General features: G+C 40.7%; 1 protein-coding gene across 1 annotated transcript; it reads right to left on the bottom strand.

The window, feature by feature from the left end:
* Positions 1-850: 850 nt before the first annotated feature.
* LOC134208794 (uncharacterized) lies at positions 851-2,317 on the bottom strand. Its single transcript, XM_062684743.1, has one exon. It carries the CDS (start codon positions 2,315-2,317, stop codon positions 851-853), a length of 1,467 nt encoding a protein of 488 aa, XP_062540727.1.
* Between the last annotated feature and the right edge of the window lie 17,910 nt (positions 2,318-20,227).

Below are 20,227 nucleotides of genomic sequence, written 5' to 3'. Positions count from 1 at the left end.
ATATATATATATATATATATATATATATATATATATATATATATATATATATATATATATATATATATATGTATATCAGCGTTTCCACGGGAAAAGAATAGAGTTGAAAAAAAAGTTGTCCAATTTTGCTCAAAATCGCTTGGTATGTTCTTCATCGAAAATAATTAGACCCGTATTTTTTTATTTTTTTATTAGGGTGACCATGTTCGATATAGGGTTACCAGAAAAATCGCTATTTTTCGAAATTTTTTATTTTAAAAAAAATCATAACTTTTGAACCACTGGATCGATTTGCAATATTTTTTTATGGATAGAAAGCTTATTCCTTCTAGTTCTTACTAAAAATTTTGGTTTGGTGTATTGGTGTACTCAAATTTGCTAAAATGGTCAAAATATTCGTTTTTTAAGATTTTTTAAATGTTGGACCACAACGACTATATATTTTTATATTTTTTTATGAAAATTCAAATATTTTTACATAACATATCAAAAAATTAGAAATGTTTTTTTTTTTTTTTTTTCTTTATTATCGAGACTTTCAGCCCGAGGCTGGCTCGTCTCGTTGGGAAAGAGGAGTAATTACATTTTGGTTTATTATTCTAGTGCTGGGATTGGACCAGATGGGTTCCGTCGTAAATTTGTTATTCTAGAGGGGGGGTGGCCCATTTAGGTGCCCAAAAAGAAAAAGTTGAAATATATGTTTGGTGCATGTTCCGTTGTTCGTTGTCCGTTGGGTTTGGGAGAGGGTCGTTCAGGGTTCCGTGGAAGGTTTTGTATTCCGTTTATCCAAAGGGGTTCCTTGTTCATTGCTGGGTCTTCGTTGTGTTTTGGGTGATGGGGGGTTTGTTGGTTAAATTGCGTCAAAGATGTTGCAGTCTTTCAAAAAGTTGATCAGCAGTCTTTCGCTGACAGTGTCGTTCTTTAGGGCTGTGTACGCGTTGTCGATGTTGTTCGCTCTTCTTGCCTCCTCGTATATAGGGCAAGAGTTGAGGATGTGGCTGATGGTTAGCCTGCAGCGGCATGTTGTGCATCGGCGATGATATTCCGTCGCTCCCAAGTTATGGGTAAGGTTTGTGTGTCCCGTGCGTAGGCGGGACAACACTACTTGCTCTCGCCGGTTGGGGAGGTCTTCACCAGGAAGCGTTGAATTTTTAACCATGCGGCAGACGTTCCACTGCCTCCTCCAGTCGTTTGCCCATGCCGAGTTGATTTGGTGTTTGATCCATGTCTTGACGTCGTCAGCTGGGACGCTACGACGGAGGAAGGGGCTCGTTCTGCCGATGTGCGCTAGGGTGTCAGCGCTCTCGTTCCCCCGGATGCCGGAGTGGCCGGGGACCCACATCAGGGTGATGCCGTCGTGCAGTATCTGTTGGGTTGCCTGGATGAAGGGGTGACGATTGGTTGCAGATGCCAGGGCCGCGAGCACGCTTGCCGAGTCGGTGACGATGAGTATCGGACCGCTACTCGGCAGGGACGCTGCCTGGAAGACAGCCGCAGCTTCCGCCGAAAATACTGAGCACATGTCCAGTAGTCGATGAGATGTGGACGGGTAGTCGCTTGATTCGATGCCTATGCCTACTTTGCCCATGGCTTTGGAGCCGTCGGTGTACCGTACCTGGGATGACTGGTAGCGGTCTTCAATTCGCTGGCTGAAGAGGCATTGTGCCTGCTGCCTGTTGGGTGCTCTTCGTAACTGAGCCTTCAGCGTCATATCAAGTTTCGGGGGACTGGAAGCCCAGCTTCTGGGGCCGAGACGGTAGAGACCGGCGATTTTAGGTAGCTGTTGTTGGGTTTTATTGCGGAAGTCGGCGTTGGCCCTGTCGAGGAGGTGGCGGGGGTCACGGGTGGCTTTGGTTTTTTCCAGGTACCCAACAGTTTTGGAACTGAGGATTGCGGTGACCTTGTAGCGAAAGGGTAATACGCCAGCCTCGGCACAGGCGATGTCCGCAGGTGTTGACGGGAGGTGTCCCGAGACCAGCCGAACCGCCCGGTTGTACACGGGGGCTAGGGAGCGGGTGATTTCTGGTAGGTTCAACGACGTAAGCTCCAGTCCGTACAGCAGGCGGCTTGTAATGACCGCATCTGCCACACGGAGGCGCAGAGCTCGGTCGTTTCGGGTTCTCTTTCTGGAGATCAACTTGATCATGTTACCTCTTACCTTGCATGCTTCTTTCGTCCTTTTGCAGTGTTCTGCGAAGGTCAGGTGACGATCCACTGTGATCCCCAGTAGTTTGACGGATGATTTGTTGGGGATGGTAGACCCGTTCAACACGATGGGCTGCCCGGGGGGCCGATGGTTGCTCTGGCATATGTGCATTCTCACGCACTTGCTGGCTGGGGATGTTCATCGAGCCGTTTTTGAGTTACATTTTTTTGAAAATTTCAAGTTTTCTGCCCATACACACATGGAATGAACGTTATTCTCCACTATTTCAAATAGCTCAAATTAAATCAAAAGTATGAAAATGTTATTCAAGAGTGTTTGTTTGGTCTCGTTTATTAGAAGAATTTACGAATCGCAATAGTTGAAAATAATTCAATCGGAATAGTCTGGTGTTGTTATTGATGACTTCATTCTCCAAAATCGGCAAAGCAATATGTCGTTTTTCAAAAAGGTTGGTTTTCAGCAATCCATACAATAGGTTACCTGCTTTGTTTATATGTTTTCAATATTTTTGATGCAGGTAATTCATTGTATTTTCTTTTTTGATTATGATTCATCTGTCTCCTTTTCCTTGTTCACTCTACCTAAATGATCCCCAAAGGGACTATAAATCAGTGAAATTGTCCAGTTGCCTTACTGAAGAAACGTTTAATACAATGAAGCACGAATGCTCAAATTGCCATGTTTGGAGTAATTGTTACAGGAAACTTACTCCTAAACTGTATGATTATGCAGCGGAAAGGAGAATAAAATTGGATAAAAGCTGTTCCTACATTTGTAATAGCTGCTATTGCCGACTTTATCGCATTATCAAGAAAGGAAACGAGCCAGCAGCTCCAAGTGCAGTTAATATAGAATGTGAAAATCAAGAACTCACCGTTTCTGAACCATCGAAACTTGATGATCTCGCCGTTGCCGGACCATCAGGCACCAATAATTTCGCCGTGGCGGGACCATCTAGAGTGAACAATTTCGCCGCACCAGCAAACATCAATAATGGTGGTTTCGAAATAATCGATCCCAATGTCGCTGGATCATCGGAAATTGACGCTGTTCCTAGTGTTGGTAAGTAGAATAATCTCTTCTTTTTGTTCATTCAGACATCATGATTTGCTACGTTATACTAGTTGTACTCGATTGTTCAGAAAATTGAAAAAACATCAGTTCCGTATAATCTTACCTAATCCGACCTAGTAGCTCAATTTGTAGAGCAGTTGCCTATCATGCAACAAAATAGAATAATCGAATACAATAGGGGAACTGTACCGGTTTTGGCCATGTTCCTAATTTGGCCAATTTTGCGAATAACTCCAAAAATAAAGCAATTCGCGAGGGTTTTATTATCTCCAACAAAAGATATATCCCTCACGGTTCAACGCTGCTTTCAACTGATCGAGTAGTAGTAGTAAAATTCTTCTTTATTTACACATTTTTTGTTTTACAATTATTTTTGACATGTACAGTGATCGGCCGGCTTGGCCCTCCAACTTCAATTTTAATTATTATTATTATTATTATTTTTATGTTTCTACTTAATTTTTAAAATATAATGTATCATGACGGCCTTCAGGAGGCGCTAGTGTGTTTTTTAAAATTTGATAACCTAACTACTATGTACACTAATATTTACAATAAAAATTTGATAACCTAGATTGGAACTAGCGCCCTAAGCGCTTCTTGGTCCGAGTGCAAGCAACGGACCCTAAACTTTTCTTTACACTCACCAAAGCGTTCATGTAAGGTTTTTATTCCGGCCAGACGGTGAACCTCGGATGTTCTTGTCCTGGGAGGGGTGTTGAGGATCATCCTCAGGAATTTGTTTTGGACCCGTTGAAGTTTGAGGTGGTGGGTTTTAGCGCAGCTCTCCCAAACCGGCATGCCATATTCGATCACAGGGAGGATGATTTGCTTGTAGACAGCAAGCTTATTTTTCAGGGACAATGACGACCGGCGGTTGATCAAAGGGTACAGTAGTTTCAACAAGACGTTACACTTTGTCACCGTTTTGTCAACCTGTTGCCTGAAGATAAGCTTGCTGTCGAGGGTCAAGCCAAGGTAGCCGGCCTCATTGGCCCATTCCACAGTTGTGCCATTGAGGATGATTTTACAGTCCCCAGGCGGAACAAGTTTAGGGGATTTTGAGTGGGGGAAAATGATGACCTGGCTCTTCGCCGCGTTGATACAGATCTTCCAGCTGGTGAGGTACTCTGTCAGGGCATCCAGGCCTCGTTGGAGTTTTGCCACTAGCGCTCTGATCATTCTACCGTTGTAGACGATGGATGTGTCATCTGCGAACAGAGACAGAATGCTGCCTTCTGGAGGTTCTGGCATGTCGTAGGTGAACAGATTGAAAACAGGGGCCCGAGGATAGTGCCTGCGGGTCGCCTGCGACGATGTTGTGCGCATTGGAACTCGCTCCGCTGATTGAGACCCGGAATGTCCTTGCCGACAGGTAATTGTTGATGATTTTCACCAGGTAGCTGGGAAGATTGTAGCGTTGTAGTTTGTACACCAGGCCATCATGCCATACATTGTCAAATGCCTTCTCGACATCGAGTAAGGCCATGGCGGATGTTTTCGAGACAAACTTGTTCCGTCTGAGGACGTTGGTAACTCGGGTCAGTTGGTGTACAGTTGACCGACCGCGTCGGAAACCAAACTGTTCCTCGAGCAAGATGTTGAGATTTTCGGCAGACTCAAGTAACCGGTGATGAATAGCTTTTTCGAATAGCTTGGATAATCCTGAGAGAAGGCTGATGGGACGATAGCTTTTTGGTGAGGAAGGATCCTTCCCAGGCTTCCGGATGGGGATGACTTTCGCTGACTTCCAGGCCGATGGGAAGTAGCTGAGCCGGAGACACTGATTGAAGATCAGCGAGAGGTGCTCAAAGAACGGCGCACTCATGTGTTTGAGCTCGAGATTCAGGATGCTGTCGGAGCCTGGGGCCTTCATATTCTTCGATGATTTGATATAGGCCGTCAATTCGCCAGCTGAGATCTCCAACTCCTCCGAGAAGTCGTTGGGAATCAAATGGATGTTGTTAGCATGCTCGTTGACGGCTGCTTCGTGTGGACTGACGATGTTCTGCCCAAGATTGTGTGAGCTGACGAAGTGACGACCTATTTCAGCGACCTTCTCTGCAGGAGTTATCAAGCGATCCTTAGAGCCATTATTGTCTAGTGGGATCAAAGGTGGAATGGGCCGAGGCTTGGATTTTAGAATTTTGGTCATTTTCCAGAACGGCTTAGCATAATCTGGGAGAGTGCGGATCTTATTCGAGAAGTCGTTATTTTTGAGGTCCACCATTCTGGCCTTGATAATTTTGTGATTCGATTGCAGCGTGTTTAAGATCAGGCAGTCCAGTACGCTGAAACTGCCTGCGAGTGACATTCCGCAATCGAATCAAATCTTTGGTGAGTGTATCGATGTTTAAGGAGTTGCTTACCTGCCGAGCCGTCGGTACGTGTTGCTCTCGGGCCGCCGTGATCGCCTCCTCGATGGCGCACAGCTGGCGGTCGATACTTTCCGGCGTCTCCGGACGCACCTCGTAGTCGACGGTGTTATCGACGCACTGCTGGAACCGCTGCCAGTTCACTCGGTGGTAGTTCCGCCGTAACTGCTGGTGCCGATTGACCGAGGAGCCCAGTTCCGCCACCACCGGATAGTGATCCGAACTGAGCTCCTGGTATACAACCGGTTGCGAGACGTGGTCACCAGGTTTGTTATGTAGAGGTCGAGCGTTGCGTGGGCACCGGACCGACTCAGCCGAGTGGGGAATCCGGGCTGAGGATCGTGTAGTGGCCTTCCTCCATGTCGTTGCTCCAGATGGTGCCGTTTCGATTGCCGCGACTGTTGCCCCAGGCTTGATGTTTGGCATTCAAGTCGCCGGCAATGATATACTGGCCTTGCCTCCGCGTCAGCTTGACGATGTCCTCCGAAGGGCAGCCGATGATCCATCGCCGGCTTTGGCCTGCGTTGGACAGTACGCCGCGATGAGCGCGATTGTGCCGACCGAAGTGGTGATTTCGACACCGATGGCCTCGATGACACTGAGCTGGAAGCTTGGAAGCAGACGACAGTTGATGTTGTAGCGAAGAGCGATGGCCACACCACCTCCCCTGGTCGGCCGGTCGAGTCGCACGATGCGGAAGTCCGGGATGTTGATGTTCACCTCCGGTTTTAGGTGCGTTTCGGTGATGAACGCCACGTCTATTTCCTTCTCCTCAAGGAAATCCTTCAGCTCAATTATTTTGCTCTTGAGCGAGCAAGCGTTCCAGTTCACCAGGCCCACCCTAGCAGCCATTTTCGATGATGAACATGCCAAGAGTGAAGATCTGGTCGAAGCGGGTTTTGCAGCTGCGCAGCAGAGTGGCGAGCTGCGCGAAGATCGGCATCAGTTGCTCCGGAGTGTACAGCGGGGCAGATTCTTCCGGTGGGACGGCTTCGTTCTCCGACTGTCGACGGAACCCAGGAGGAGGGAGCGGGGGCCATTCGCTGGAGGATGGTGCCGACGATGTTGGAGCTTGGACCGATGCCGCTGCCGCTGCCAGTCGCTTGTGCGGCTGTAGCGGTGGGAGTAACGGAATCACACGACGGGAGCCGGGATGGCTGGAAAGTTCACCTCGTTGATTACGGGAACACGGTTCTTCTTCGGAATAGTCCTGGTGGAAGCCTTCTTCCGGATTTCCAGGAACTCGGCTCGCTTTGGGCAGCCCTTTGTGGTGGCGCGATGTTTGTCGCCACAGTTGGCGCACTTGGGATCGGCCACCTCCATTTTGTCGCACTCGTCCGTCGGATGGGGTTCGCCACACTTGTTGCAGCGCGGCTTCATGCGGCAGTTCCTGGTGCCGTGCCCGAAATTGAAGCAGTTGGTGCATTGCGTGACATCGCGGTGCACTGGCCGATATCGCTCCCAGTCAACGACGGTGTAATTTATAACGCCAACCAGCTTCAGGTCCTTCCAGGTAGTGGAGCCGTGCTCCAGATGGATCAGGTAAAGCTGGTCGCGATATTTCCTCGCCTTGTCGTGACGAGCGATCTTGTGGACGGCTACTGGCTTCAGTCCGCAACTTTCAAGCTCTGCTTGGAGCTCTTCCTCCTTCATGTCGTGAAGTCCTCGCAGCAAAGCCTTGAGCGGCTTCGTGCCGGGGTGGTCATGAGTGTAGTACTCATACTTGTGGACCTCGAGGAACTCCACGACGGATTGATGATGGTCCCTGTTGGCCGGCATCACTTTCACGCCCTCGCTGCAGAGCCGAAAAGTACATTTCAGCCCCTTAGCGATCAGCTGGCGAATTTTGGGCGTAAATCCGGCGGATCGCCCTTCACAAACACGGGCGGGCACTTCTCCTTCCGCTCCGGTTGCACCTGCGGCAGCTGCGATTGCTGCTTCTTCCTCTGTTTCGGCGGATTGCCGGCGTCGTCAAGCGGCAACGGCGAGAACACGTTGCTTTGCAAAAGCTGCTTGGAGGGGTTACCCGCGCCTCCAAGAGCAGTGCGCTTAGGCACTTTTCCAGCGACCGAATCGGCCACCGAGTCTCCCATGACGGGTCCGGGAGAAAATAACGCCAACGCGACAAGCGAAAACGTAAACAGCGAAAGAACGAGAAAAAACACTTCGAAAAAATGCGCGAGCAAAAAACACGTCCGTACGTGTTGCTGTCTCGAACTGGAATCTGAGATGATGCTCTGATTCAACTGATCGAATTTTTTGGAAAAATATGAATTTTCTAGGGTTGGCCAAATTAGGCACTAAGTTGGCCAAAACCGGTGCACTTCCCCTATGTATTACATTATATGAAGAAACATGCTCCTAACTAATAGTTATTTTTCCATCTTGTTTTCAGAATCTTTGTTTTCTTTGGAATCAACGGAGACCAGAGTAAATATGTTGTCTTTGAGCGATGATACTCTAACTGTAGTTAGGGACTTTTATAATAGTGACGAGATAAGCAGAGCATGTCCTGGGAAAAGGGATTTCGTTATTAAAAATATGGCAGGAGTAAAAGTGCATGTACAGCGCAGGTTACTTTTATGTAACCTTCGTGAAATTTATTCAATTTTCAAAGAGCAATATTTTACTTTTAAAATTGGATTTTCAATGTTTTCCAGCAGCCGCCCAAAAAATTGTATTCTAGCTGGTTCAAGTTGAACGCATACTGTCTGCGTATGCATTTATCATCAGAATGTTAAATTAATGTTTAAAACACTTAAGGACAAGAAACTTATTCATAACCATTTAAAAACGTATCATGACTTGTTTTTTAAAATACTTTGTGAAAATCCTACAGAGAAATGTTGGTTGAAAACCTGTGATCATTGCCCGGGTACGCAGACACTAGATTATGACCTGATGAATTCTCTTGAAAATGTCGATTCCTTAGAATTTAAACAATGGAGGCAAACAGATCGTTGTCATTTAAATTCAATGCGAATGGATGCAGAAGAGTATGTGGAAACATTTTTAGAAAAATTAAGCGAATTATCTCCGCATAATTTTATTGCAGAGCAACAAGGAAACTACTTAAAACAACTTAAAATTAATTTGGAAGCAACTGATTGCATTATAATTGCTGACTTCTCTGAAAATTACTCTTTTGTTATTCAGGACGCTATACAAGGTTTTCATTGGGCAAACGCTCAATGCACAATCCATCCTTTTGCCATATATTATAAAGATGAAGCACAAAATTTAAAGTTTACAAGCTTCATAGCAATCGCAGAATTTACTAAACATAACCATGTTGCCGTTCGGCTGTTTATAACAAATTGTGTGAATTTCATTAAAAAAAAGCTACCTTAGAGTAGAGTGGGGCAAGAGTACGCACTTAGTTTTCAATCGATGATGTGGCCCTTATGAAGCAAGCTTCTGCATATCAAATCAGTGTCGATGATTCATATACTCTTCCTTTTGTTACCCAGTGGAAAAAATATTGAAATTATTGAGATTCGTTTTAGTAGAACCCTTATTGCAAGACAAGTGGAAAACGCACTCTTACCCCACCGGTGGGGTAAAAGTGCGCATCGGGTGGGGTAAGAGTACGCATTTATCCAATCATGTGCTTTAAGTATATATTTACTCAAATAAGAGTTAATAACATTTAATTGATGTTTAATGAGCATATATTAGGGAATGTTTAAAGATTACGTAACTCTTAAAGGGGGAGGGGGTCCTAAAAATGTGCACTTTCATACGAAAAATCATTGTTTATTTATATACAAAAACTACAGAGGTAAAAATATATATCACGTTTAGCGTGGCGTATACAAAGGCATTTTCCTTAAAGAAAGTCCACCAATCACGTAACGTAAAATTTGGCTATTTCATCACCCCTTCCCTCCTATCTTACACTATTTGTATGAATCCTCTAAAAATTATATGGATCGTCACACATCTCACAACCCCTCCCAGCTAAACGTTGCGTAATTTATGAATGTTTCTTTTGATTAAATGAAATTATCATTTAGATGGAATTGTGTTTTCGTACTATGTTTAGGTGTACAACAAGTCCTAATACAATTTCATTATTTCGCTTCAGTGCTTTGTTCGCTAAGTCCTTTCTAACACCGAATTACTTCAACTTATCCTAGAAACTTGTGATAATTTCAAATTCTGTCTCTTTTTTCTTAGTTGTGGATCTTTACGCTTTGGAAGAAGTCTTATTTCGCCCGGAGATACGGGTTTGACACCATAACTTGAAGATTCATATGCGTACTCTTGCCCCACCGGTTCCTGCGTACTTTTACCCCACAGTCCCAAAAATGATTCAAGCAATGGTTTTGACTTCTTGGAAAACCAATCGGATTGGTGTTCTGTACCATAAAGTACTCTATACAATAGGTTATTGAAATGGTATAATGTTCACCTGATTGAACGTATATATGGTAATGAAATACTAGTTGCGGAAATCCAATTATTTTTAGCAAAATGACTAAAAAGTTAACTAACTCCATATCTCCCTTGTTGTTTATTCAAATCGTTTACAATTACACGTGGTAATAGTTGGCCAGAATACCTGTCAAACTGATGCAATGCTGCTAGTTTATCTTTTTTTATTACTTCAAAAAATCGAAAACGTACTCTTACCCCACGCGCACTCTTGCCCCACTCTACTCTACCTGAAAAATATTCATTTTTTTTCTGATGGATCAGGCAGTCAATACAAAAATAAGATGACTGCTTTCAATTTGTGCCACATGTACAAAGACTTCGGTCTTAAAGCAGAGTGGAACTTTTTTGCCACTTGCCATGGAAAAGGGCCTTGTGACGCTTTAGGAGGTGTTCTAAAGCGAAACGCTTCAAAAGCAAGTTTACAAGGCCATCATATTACAACTGCGTACGAACTTTACTCTTGGGCTGTTTCTAAAGTAGATTCCAAAATGTATTACGACCTGTCATAAGTTTATACAATCCCATTGAATTCCACCACTTAATTGTATCTTGACAGATACGTATTTCGACCTCAAAAGTAAGGCCGTCTTCAGTGTCTCGTACTTGACTCGACTTGAGTCGACTTGAGTCGAGTCAAGTACGAGACACTGAAGACGGCCTTACTTTTGAGGTCGAAATACGTATCTGTCAAGATACAATTAAGTGGTGGAATTCAATGGGATTGTATAAACTCGTCTTATGACAGGTGAAAACATTCCACTAAAAAGCTCAAAATAATTTTCTTATCATGTATTACGAGTTTTTCTCCGAAAAAGATTACAATGCAATGGAAAAGAAAATAAAGAACCGTTATACTCGTGTAAAACAAATCTCTGGGACACAATCGTTTCATTACCCAACAAACAACGACAAGCTACAAACAAGCATCTAGGTTGAATTGTTGTTTATTTGTGATCTTCGTAGCTGAATAAAATGGATGCTGAATAATTCGCTAGACACATTTCATTTCAGCATTTAATCTAACTAATATTCGACATGGCTTATTTATTTGTTTACTACCTTTATTTGAAGTCGAACTGGCGTTTTCGTTTTATCACATATCAGCACATTGGGGAAGTTTAACAATGTGCTGAACTAATGATTTTAAGGTTCTCTGTTCGACTGTGATGTGATGCTCTGAAAGGGTGGTCGAATTCAGTTTGAATAGTAAGTTAATAAGCAAGCATTAGCCATCCTTCTTAACCTTTGTTCTTCTTAACCATTGGATTTCACATTTATCTGATCTACCGCACAGTGGAAAAAACATTATGCTTTTTCAGTTTGAGAAAAAAATCTGGATTCTAGATCTGGAAAATTTGGAAAAAGATTTATTTTCAAGACAAGCTTTTATATTCGTGATTTATTAAGCTGTCGGAGATTAAAACCAATAAAACAGCTGCAATGAAAAATCATGCATTCATGCGGAACTAAATTTACTTAAAGCCGGGCATAACGCCGTTGAATAACGTCGGAAAATTATTGAATCTTTGATGTGTGGGATCCCAATATTATCGCATGGATGTTGATCTTTATTGCGGCGAAATTGGAATAATCTTGGCATTTGACAATCATACCGCAATCGTTTATCAAGAGATTCTGAGGAAGGCCGAATATACATTGATTTTATTTTCATAAATTCATAAATAGCATTGGGGACGGATTTTATTTTATCGTTTATCGACATTATTTTTACGTATTTTTCCTAGTGTGCGATGGTTATGACTGCCTGAACAATGGTTGAAATACAAATCTTGTACAGTTATTAATAAACCGTAGTTTGACAGATTGACTTAGTGAATAAGAGTCCAATTATGATTCATATTCAGCAATAAGATTATTTATGTTATGCATTGAGTGAGCCATATCTAACAAATCAAGGATGGCGCGGATGACAACGTTACCGGCGGATGATCAAATGACAGCAGTTCGAGACCCGATTTAGGAAAATTTTAAAATGATTATATGAAAATAGCAATTCCTTCAAAATACGTTCATTGGAGATCTTGATGATGATGTTACCTTCTATGCGTTATTATTTTCGAAGAATTCACATGTAGCTGAATTGAGGCTTAGTAAAATGCTTATTGAAGGTTTAACGAATCAGTTAATAAAGTTGTTTTTCAAAATGAGATGTTGTAGTTGTATAACTTCGCCAAAATAGTGTGAACAAAGCTTGAACAGAAGTTGTGATAAGAAATAGTACAGACATAATTCAACACAGCGCTGAATTAAATCATCACACTGATGTTAGTTCAACTAGTGAATGTTTGTTGGGTACTTTAAGCCACAAAATGAAAATTACATTATCGTGAAACGGTTTTCGTTTTCAGATGAAGAAAAGTGTTTTAAATTGTAAGAATTTTGTTATGTAATATTTTTTTGATGAATTATGAAAATAAAAATAATCAAATTAAATGCTGAGTTTTAATTTAAGGTAATCAGAGAAAACCATTGCTTGTAGTCTAAAGCTTTGAGATTTGAGCTACCATTCCTCAATATAGCAGAGCCAAGATTCTCTCAGACAGCGCTGGTTGCCAAATTTTTAATAATACCAATGGAAAGCATTCATTACACAAAGAATTTCAGCGTATATTTCATTGGTCGGAAAAATTGTGTTTTTGGACTTCAAAATTGATTTTTCAACTTCACTAAATATAAATAAAATCTACACGCTAAAAAAATATATTCTAGTTTCAGTTCGGTTCACTCAAAATGACCCTTTTGTGGAATAATTCAAAATAGTTAAGTTTACTCAGTCGTGGTTTACGCTACCACTCAAATTCGGCATGAGTGCCTCTGCAACCCTTATGAGTACTCATGCTGAATTAGGACGCTAACGGACCATTGTGGTTCCAGTTAAAGCGTAAACCATGGTTGAGTAAACCCTAGCAATGTTGGTCTCTGCTTTTAAACAATGTGAGGGTGATTTATAGTTCTTACATTTAATGGGGTCAGAATTGGACAAGCCTCCCCTACTTTTGATAGGTACATTACTTCACAAATAAAACTAGATTAGTACACATGGTTATCATGAATTTATTAGGAATAAGTTTGATAACTTCAACAGAATGATTCCCGCAGTTATTTTGAAGTGATGGAAAATTATGCTCATTCCATGTGTGTATGTTCAGAAAACTTGAAATTTTCAAAAAAATGTTACACAAAAACGGCTCGATGAACATTTCTAATTTTTTGATATGTTATGTAAAAATATTTGAATTTTCATAAAAAAATATAAAAATATATAGTCGTTGTGGTCCAACATTTAAAAAATCTTAAAAAACGAATATTTTGACCATTTTAGCAAATTTGAGTACGCCAATACACCAAACCAAAAATTTTAGTAAGAACTTGAAGTAATAAGCCCTCTATCCATAAAAAAAATTGCAAATCGATCCAGTGGTTCAAAAGTTATGATTTTTTAAAAATAAAAAATTTCGAAAAATAGCTATTTTTCTGGTAACCCTATATCGAACATGGTCACCCTAATAAAAAAAATAAAAAAATACGGGTCTAATTATTTTCGATGAAGAACACACCAAGCGATTTTGAGCAAAATTGGACAACTTTTTTTTTCAACTCTATTCTTTTCCCGTGGAATCGCTGTATATATATATATATATATATATATATATATATATATATATATATATATATATATATATATATATATATATATATAAGTTTTGAGTTGAGTTCTCCGAAATAGGTTTTTAAAAAAACTTACACTAAATTTAATCACCACTTTATTTGGAATTTCACATAACAAAGTAGAAGCCGGGGGGTTTCGAAATTATAACGTATCGCGACGAGTTCTCGCTTAACTTTTCAAAAGGACCTAAGTAACATTTTTTTATTGATTTAATTTGAGTACTGCAATCGAAAGCTTTCATGTTTTTCTGTTGATTCCGCTATTCAAATTAATTCACGAAAAAAATGTTACTTAGGTCCTTTTGAAAAGTTATGCGAGAGTTGTAGAACAGAACTGAAAAATGATTTTATTATTCGAAGTTACAGAGGCCTTGCTTTGAAAGAGGAATGTCCCTAGCTAAGTGAAATATGATTACACTGTCCGGTCCGGGCACATGTTGCTGATGCGGCTGTTGGCTACTTGGAGTCAGGTGGACAATCGGTTATGGAATTCTGATGAGTGGGGTTCTGCTGACTTGGTTTTGTTACTATTGATGATATTTGCTGTTGCTGAGCGTTCCTGATACTGTCTATGACGGCTGATAGGTCGGGAATAGGGTGAATTGGTTCCATAACTTATATATATATATATATACAGCGATTCCACGGGAAAAGAATAGAGTTGAAAAAAAAAGTTGTCACATTTTGATCAAAAACGCTTGCTATGTTCTTCATCGAAAATAATTAGACCCGAATTTTTTTATTTTTTTATTTGGGTGACCATGTTCAATATAGGGTTACCAGAAAAATCCCACAAAATCATCTTTGTCCCTGAAATCTTTTTAGTGGCTGGTAGCGATAGCTTCATATAATATGTAATATGTATACATACAAACTAGGTGCAATATATTGGTAAAAAATCACCTACCTTTAATTTCATTAATTCCGGAAGTTCCTCCAGGAAATCCTGCGGAAGTTCGTCTTGGAATACCTTCGGAAGTTCTTTCCGCAATTGCTTCGGAAGTTCCTCCGGGAATTCCTCCGGAAGTTTCTTTGGGAATCCCTCCGGAAGTTTCTTTGGGAATCCCTCCGGAAGTTCCTTCGGGAATTCCTCCGGAAGTTCCTTCGAGAATTCCTCCGGAAGTTCCTTCAGGAATTCCTCCGGAAGTTCCTCCGGGAATTCCTCCGGAAGTTCCTTCGAGAATTCCTCCGGAAGTTCCTTCGGGAATTCCTCCGGAAGTTCCTTCGGGAGTTCCTCCGGAAGTACCTTCGGGAATTCCTCCGGAAGTTCCTTCGGGAATTCCTCCGGAAGTTCCTTCGGGAATTCCTCCGGAAATGCCTTCGGGAATTCCTACGGAAATTCCTTCGGCGATTCCTTCGTGGATTCCTTCGGGGATTCCTCCGGAAGTTCCTTTGGGGATTCCTCCGCAAGTTCCTTCGGGGATTCCTCCGTAAGTTCTTTCGGGGATTCCTCCGAAAGTTCCTTCGGGAATTCCTCCGGAAGTTCATTCGGGAATTCCTCCGTTAGTTCCTTCGGGAATTCCTCCGGAAGTTCCTTCGGGAATTCCTCCGGAAGTTCCTTCGGGAATTCCTCCGGAAGTTCTTTCGGGAATTCGTCCGTAAGTTCCTTCGGGAATTCCTCCGGAAGTTCCTTCAGGAATTTCTCCGTAAGTTCCTTCGGGAATTCCTCCGGAAGTTCCTTCGGGAATTACTCCGGAAGTTCTTCGGGGATTCCTCCGAAAGTTCTTTCGAGAATTCCTCCGAAAGTTCCTTCGGGAATTCCTCTGAAAGTTCCATCAAGAATTCCTCCGGAAGTTCCTTCGGGAATGCCTCTAGAAGTTCCTTTGGGAATGCCTCCAGAAGTTTCTTCGGGAATGCCTCCAGAAGTTCTTTGGGGAATGCCTTTGGATGCTCCTCCGGGAATTCCTTCGGGAATTCATCCGGGAATTCCTCCGGAAGTTCCCCGAGAATTCATCCGGAAGTTCCCCCGGGAATTCCTCCGGATTTTCCCCCCGGGAATTTCTTCGGAAGTTCCCAGGAATTACTCCGGAAGTTCCCCCGGGAATTCCTCGGAAAGTTCCCCCCGGGAATTCCTCCGGAAGTTCTTCCGAAGGAATTCCTGGAGGAACTTCCGAAGGAATTCCTGGAGGATTTTCCTAAGGAATTCCTGGAGAAACTTCCGAAGGAATTCCTGGAGGAACTTCCGAAGGAATTGTCTTATTTGTTTTATTTGTCTTATTTGTCTTATTTGTCCTATTTGTCTTATTTGTCCTATTTGTCCTATTTGTCTTATTTGTCTTATTTGTCTTATTTGTCTTATTTGTCGTATTTGTCTTATTTGTCTTATTTGTCTTATTTGTCTTATTTGTCATATTTGTCTTATTTGTCTTATTTGTCTTATTTGTCTTATTTGTCTTTCTTATTTGTCTTATTTGTCTTATTTGTCTTATTTGTCTTATTTGTCTTATTTGTCTTATTTGTCTTATTTGTCTTATTTGTCTTATTTGTCTTATTTGTCTTATTTGTCTTATTTGTCTTATTTGTCTTGTTGTCTTATTTGTCTTATTTGTCTTATTTGTCTTATTTGTCTTATTTGTCTTTATTTGTCTTATTTGTCTTATTTGTCTTATTTGTCTTATTTGTCTTATTTGTCTTATTTGTCTTATTTGTCTTATTTGTCTTATTTGTCTTATTTGTCTTTATTTGTCTTATTTGTCTTATTTGTCTTATTTGTCTTATTTGTCTTATTTGTCTTATTTGTCTTATTTGTCTTATTTGTCTTATTTGTCTTATTTGTCTTATTTGTCTTATTTGTCTTATTTGTCTTATTTGTCTTATTTGTCTTATTTGTCTTATTTGTCTTTATTTGTCTTATTTGTCTTATTTGTCTTATTTGTCTTATTTGTCTTATTTGTCTTATTTGTCTTATTTGTCTTATTTGTCTTATTTGTCTTATTTGTCTTATTTGTCTTATTTGTCTTTATTTGTCTTATTTGTCTTATTTGTCTTATTTGTCTTTATTTGTCTTATTTGTCTTATTTGTCTTATTTGTCTTATTTGTCTTATTTGTCTTATTTGTCTTATTTGTCTTATTTGTCTTATTTGTCTTATTTGTCTTATTTGTCTTATTTGTCTTATTTGTCTTATTTGTCTTATTTGTCTTATTTGTCTTATTTGTCTTATTTGTCTTATTTGTCTTATTTGTCTTACTTACACTAGCACCACTGTTATCACCCTAATACTTTTCAATGCTTGTTTGGAAACCTTGTACAGAAATCCTCTCACGATATTTTCTAATGTTGTTCTAGAAACGGCTCATGTTTTCATTTTCCAAAACCAGCTGGAGTTTGTTTATTTTGATTTCCTCATTTCGTGATTGGTCGGCGCTGCTGCTGTACTCTCGCCGAACCACTGCATGAGTGATATATTTCTTCTGCATTGTTGCCAATTCCTTTTGTTCTCCGTTTACGGCAAATTCTCAAGCAAGTGTAAACTGCATAATGATGAAATAATTTTGGCGACACTGACAGCGTCATTCTAGCGCGCTGAATTGGGCAATTTTCTCTCTCAGAGAGTGCTACCACGTGCTTTTTTAACGGAAAACCCTTCCCTCAGACCTTAATCTTGGTTTTTGTAGGTCTTGTCATTTTAGGGTCTGTCTCATTTGGAGAATTAAACTGAAATTAAACTTAAAAGTGACATTTCAATAATTATCAAATAACCCTGCTCGCAGAGCAAGATTACTTTTGACAGATATCGAATCAGTTCAATCAAAGGTAATTGCCTATTTCCGGGGATTAAACCACCCGACTTGGACGTTAATTTACAATTTATGAATTATAGTTATTATGGAAGATATTGAAAATGTATTGATCCTTCGAACCCATGACCCTACAGTAGGGTCATGGGTTCGAGTCCCATCGAAGGAAAGTGGTTACCTCCAATACATTTTCCAAATCAATATCTTCCACATAACGTACATATTCACATATGAGTTTTCATAACAGATATCGAATCATTTTGCATCGATGTCTTATTGGAATTGCTGGGTAGCACCAGCCATTCTTATGACTGGGTTATTTGCTAATTTTCGAACTGTCACTTTTAAGTTTAATTCTCCAAATGAGACAGAGCCTTAGAGTTACATCGATTTTTAAAAAATCTATGAAAAAAAATTAGGCCCTCATCCAATGTTACTCTTGACAATTTTTGAAACACTAAGTTAGCAGAGTGGCTTAGATATACCATATCTTTATGCTCACCAAGTTTCATTCGATTCTGAGATGGTGCTGCCAACCGCTGGTCGAGTTGGCGCGAAATTCGTCAATAACACATTCCAGAAGCTGAATTTCAAAATATGTTGTATGGTGGACTTCTAGTGCGAAGGTTTCTCTACAACTCTGTCTAATGGTTCGTTGTTTGAATTCCACTAGTAACGGAGTTATAGCTATAGTTTCAGTTACTTAGACTAAATGATAACAAAATTCCAATCATTTAGTTTAAGTTACTGCAACTAGCGCTCTAACTCCGTTATTATTTGATATCTAATAACGAACCATTAGGCAAAGTTGTAGTAAAACCTTCGCACTAGAAGTCCACCATACAACATATTTTGAAATTTAGCTTCTGTTATTGACAAACTACTAAATGATCGAACGCAAATTACTGAATGATCGTTAACATCCTTGGTTAATTTAACTGAAATATTATAGTAGTTTCAAAAACAAGGCTGTGTATATATAGCCCTTGGCTGGTTCTCCTCATTACGTCATAAATTATTATCTATCCTAAAAAATAATAATGAAATTATACCTACATATGAATCCCCAATGATATTTACATGAGTGCTGAGTACTCGATACGTTCAGCAACATCCTGTTCTTCACACTTCAGATAAAAATAATCAAATCACGATCATTCATTTCTAAGATAGAAACCGAAACCAGTTTACGTCCACTCCGCAAATCGTGTTTTCTTTATTCATCATGCCATTGACATTCGAGATACGTCGTTTGTCAAGTTGTAGTTTGAAATTAAAAGTGACAAGTTACGCGTCCATCGCACTTCCAATGTTTCGGAAGGCACATCAGTGAATGAGATAAAGAAAATACCAATAAATTATTTCTGCATTTATTTTTTGCGATAATCCATACAAGATTGTGCTTCATTCACACAAAATTGTTCTAGCGAGTCCATGAAACAAAAGATATTTTAGTTAGAAAATAAAGATTGTCGCTTCGGTTCCCTTTGTTCTGCTGTTCAAAACATGTTTGGTACAGAACTGTCAAATCGTATGGATTTTTCCGATTTTTCCTTTATTTAGCGCCCTATCTTCGCCAGCAAAAAATGTTTCGGACAGCGACAATCTTTATCTTATGGCTAAAATCTCTTTTCATGAAACCTAGCAGTCCTGCAGTGCTTGTGCACCAAACTCATCTTATTCTTGTAAGGGTTAATGAAAGTAGGGTTAAGGCAGGCCTTTTTGTCTTTTCGTCATAGTCTCGAAAAGAGGCACTTTTTTGCCAAATTTATCCGTACCAAATCGTAAAATCAGAAGAAACGTTCTAGTATAGTGGAGTTCTATAGCAAATGGACGTTACTCTCGTTGATTTTAGCCCCTACGACGATGGACGGCAATACCTGCCGTGTCTCTAGGGTATGATTTCAGACCCCTAGAGGTAGTGCTGACCGATATATCATATATAATACACGGTGGTGAGGCACTGGCTAGAGCGCTGCACTGGATAATTAACAATTTTTGGGAGGATGAGGTATTGCCGCAGGAGCGGATGGAAGGTGTCGTGTGTGTCATCTACAAAAAGGACGATAAGCTGGGTTGTAGCGACTACCGCGCAACACGTAGCTGAACGATACTTACAAGGTACTCTCCCAAATTTCATGCCGTAGACTAACACCAATTGCAAGGAAGCACGTGGGCAGCATCAGGTGAACGCTCTACCAGGAACTAATAACCGGGACGTGATTGTCCCGAACAACCGATTAAAAATTCATGCAACCCATGAAGAGCTGACGAGACCAGCACCGCCAGAGGCGCTAGTGTATTTTACTCACATTAGAATAAATTTATTTGAAAATGTTTTGGTCTGTGTAGACTTTTTTCACTTTTTTGTTGTGATATTTGTTCATGTTTATGTTTACGTTTTCATTCCAGTTTTTCGAGTTTTTCATCATTGTTTTTCGTTATTTTGTGCCGGGATGGCCGACAAACATTTTTCTAATTAAAATATTCCTGATAAGAAAATTATTTTGAGCTTTTTAGTGGAATGTTTTCACCTGTCATAAGACGAGTTTAAACAATCCCATTGAATTCCACCACTTAATTGTATCCTGACAGATACGTATTTCGACCTCAACAGTAAGGCCGTCTTCAGTGTCTTGTACTTGACTCTATTATAAAATATTCCTTCCTCTGGCTGAAGAAGGAGCCAGTTCGGAAGCATTTATCGCTCATATTGCGGCCGAAGCGATTCTTTTACAAGGT

Source organism: Armigeres subalbatus, chromosome 2, assembly GCF_024139115.2.
Source record: "Armigeres subalbatus isolate Guangzhou_Male chromosome 2, GZ_Asu_2, whole genome shotgun sequence".
NCBI lineage: Eukaryota > Metazoa > Arthropoda > Insecta > Diptera > Culicidae > Armigeres > Armigeres subalbatus.
The sequence above is the reverse complement of the archived record's forward strand: the minus strand, read 5'-3'. Positions and strand labels throughout refer to the sequence as shown.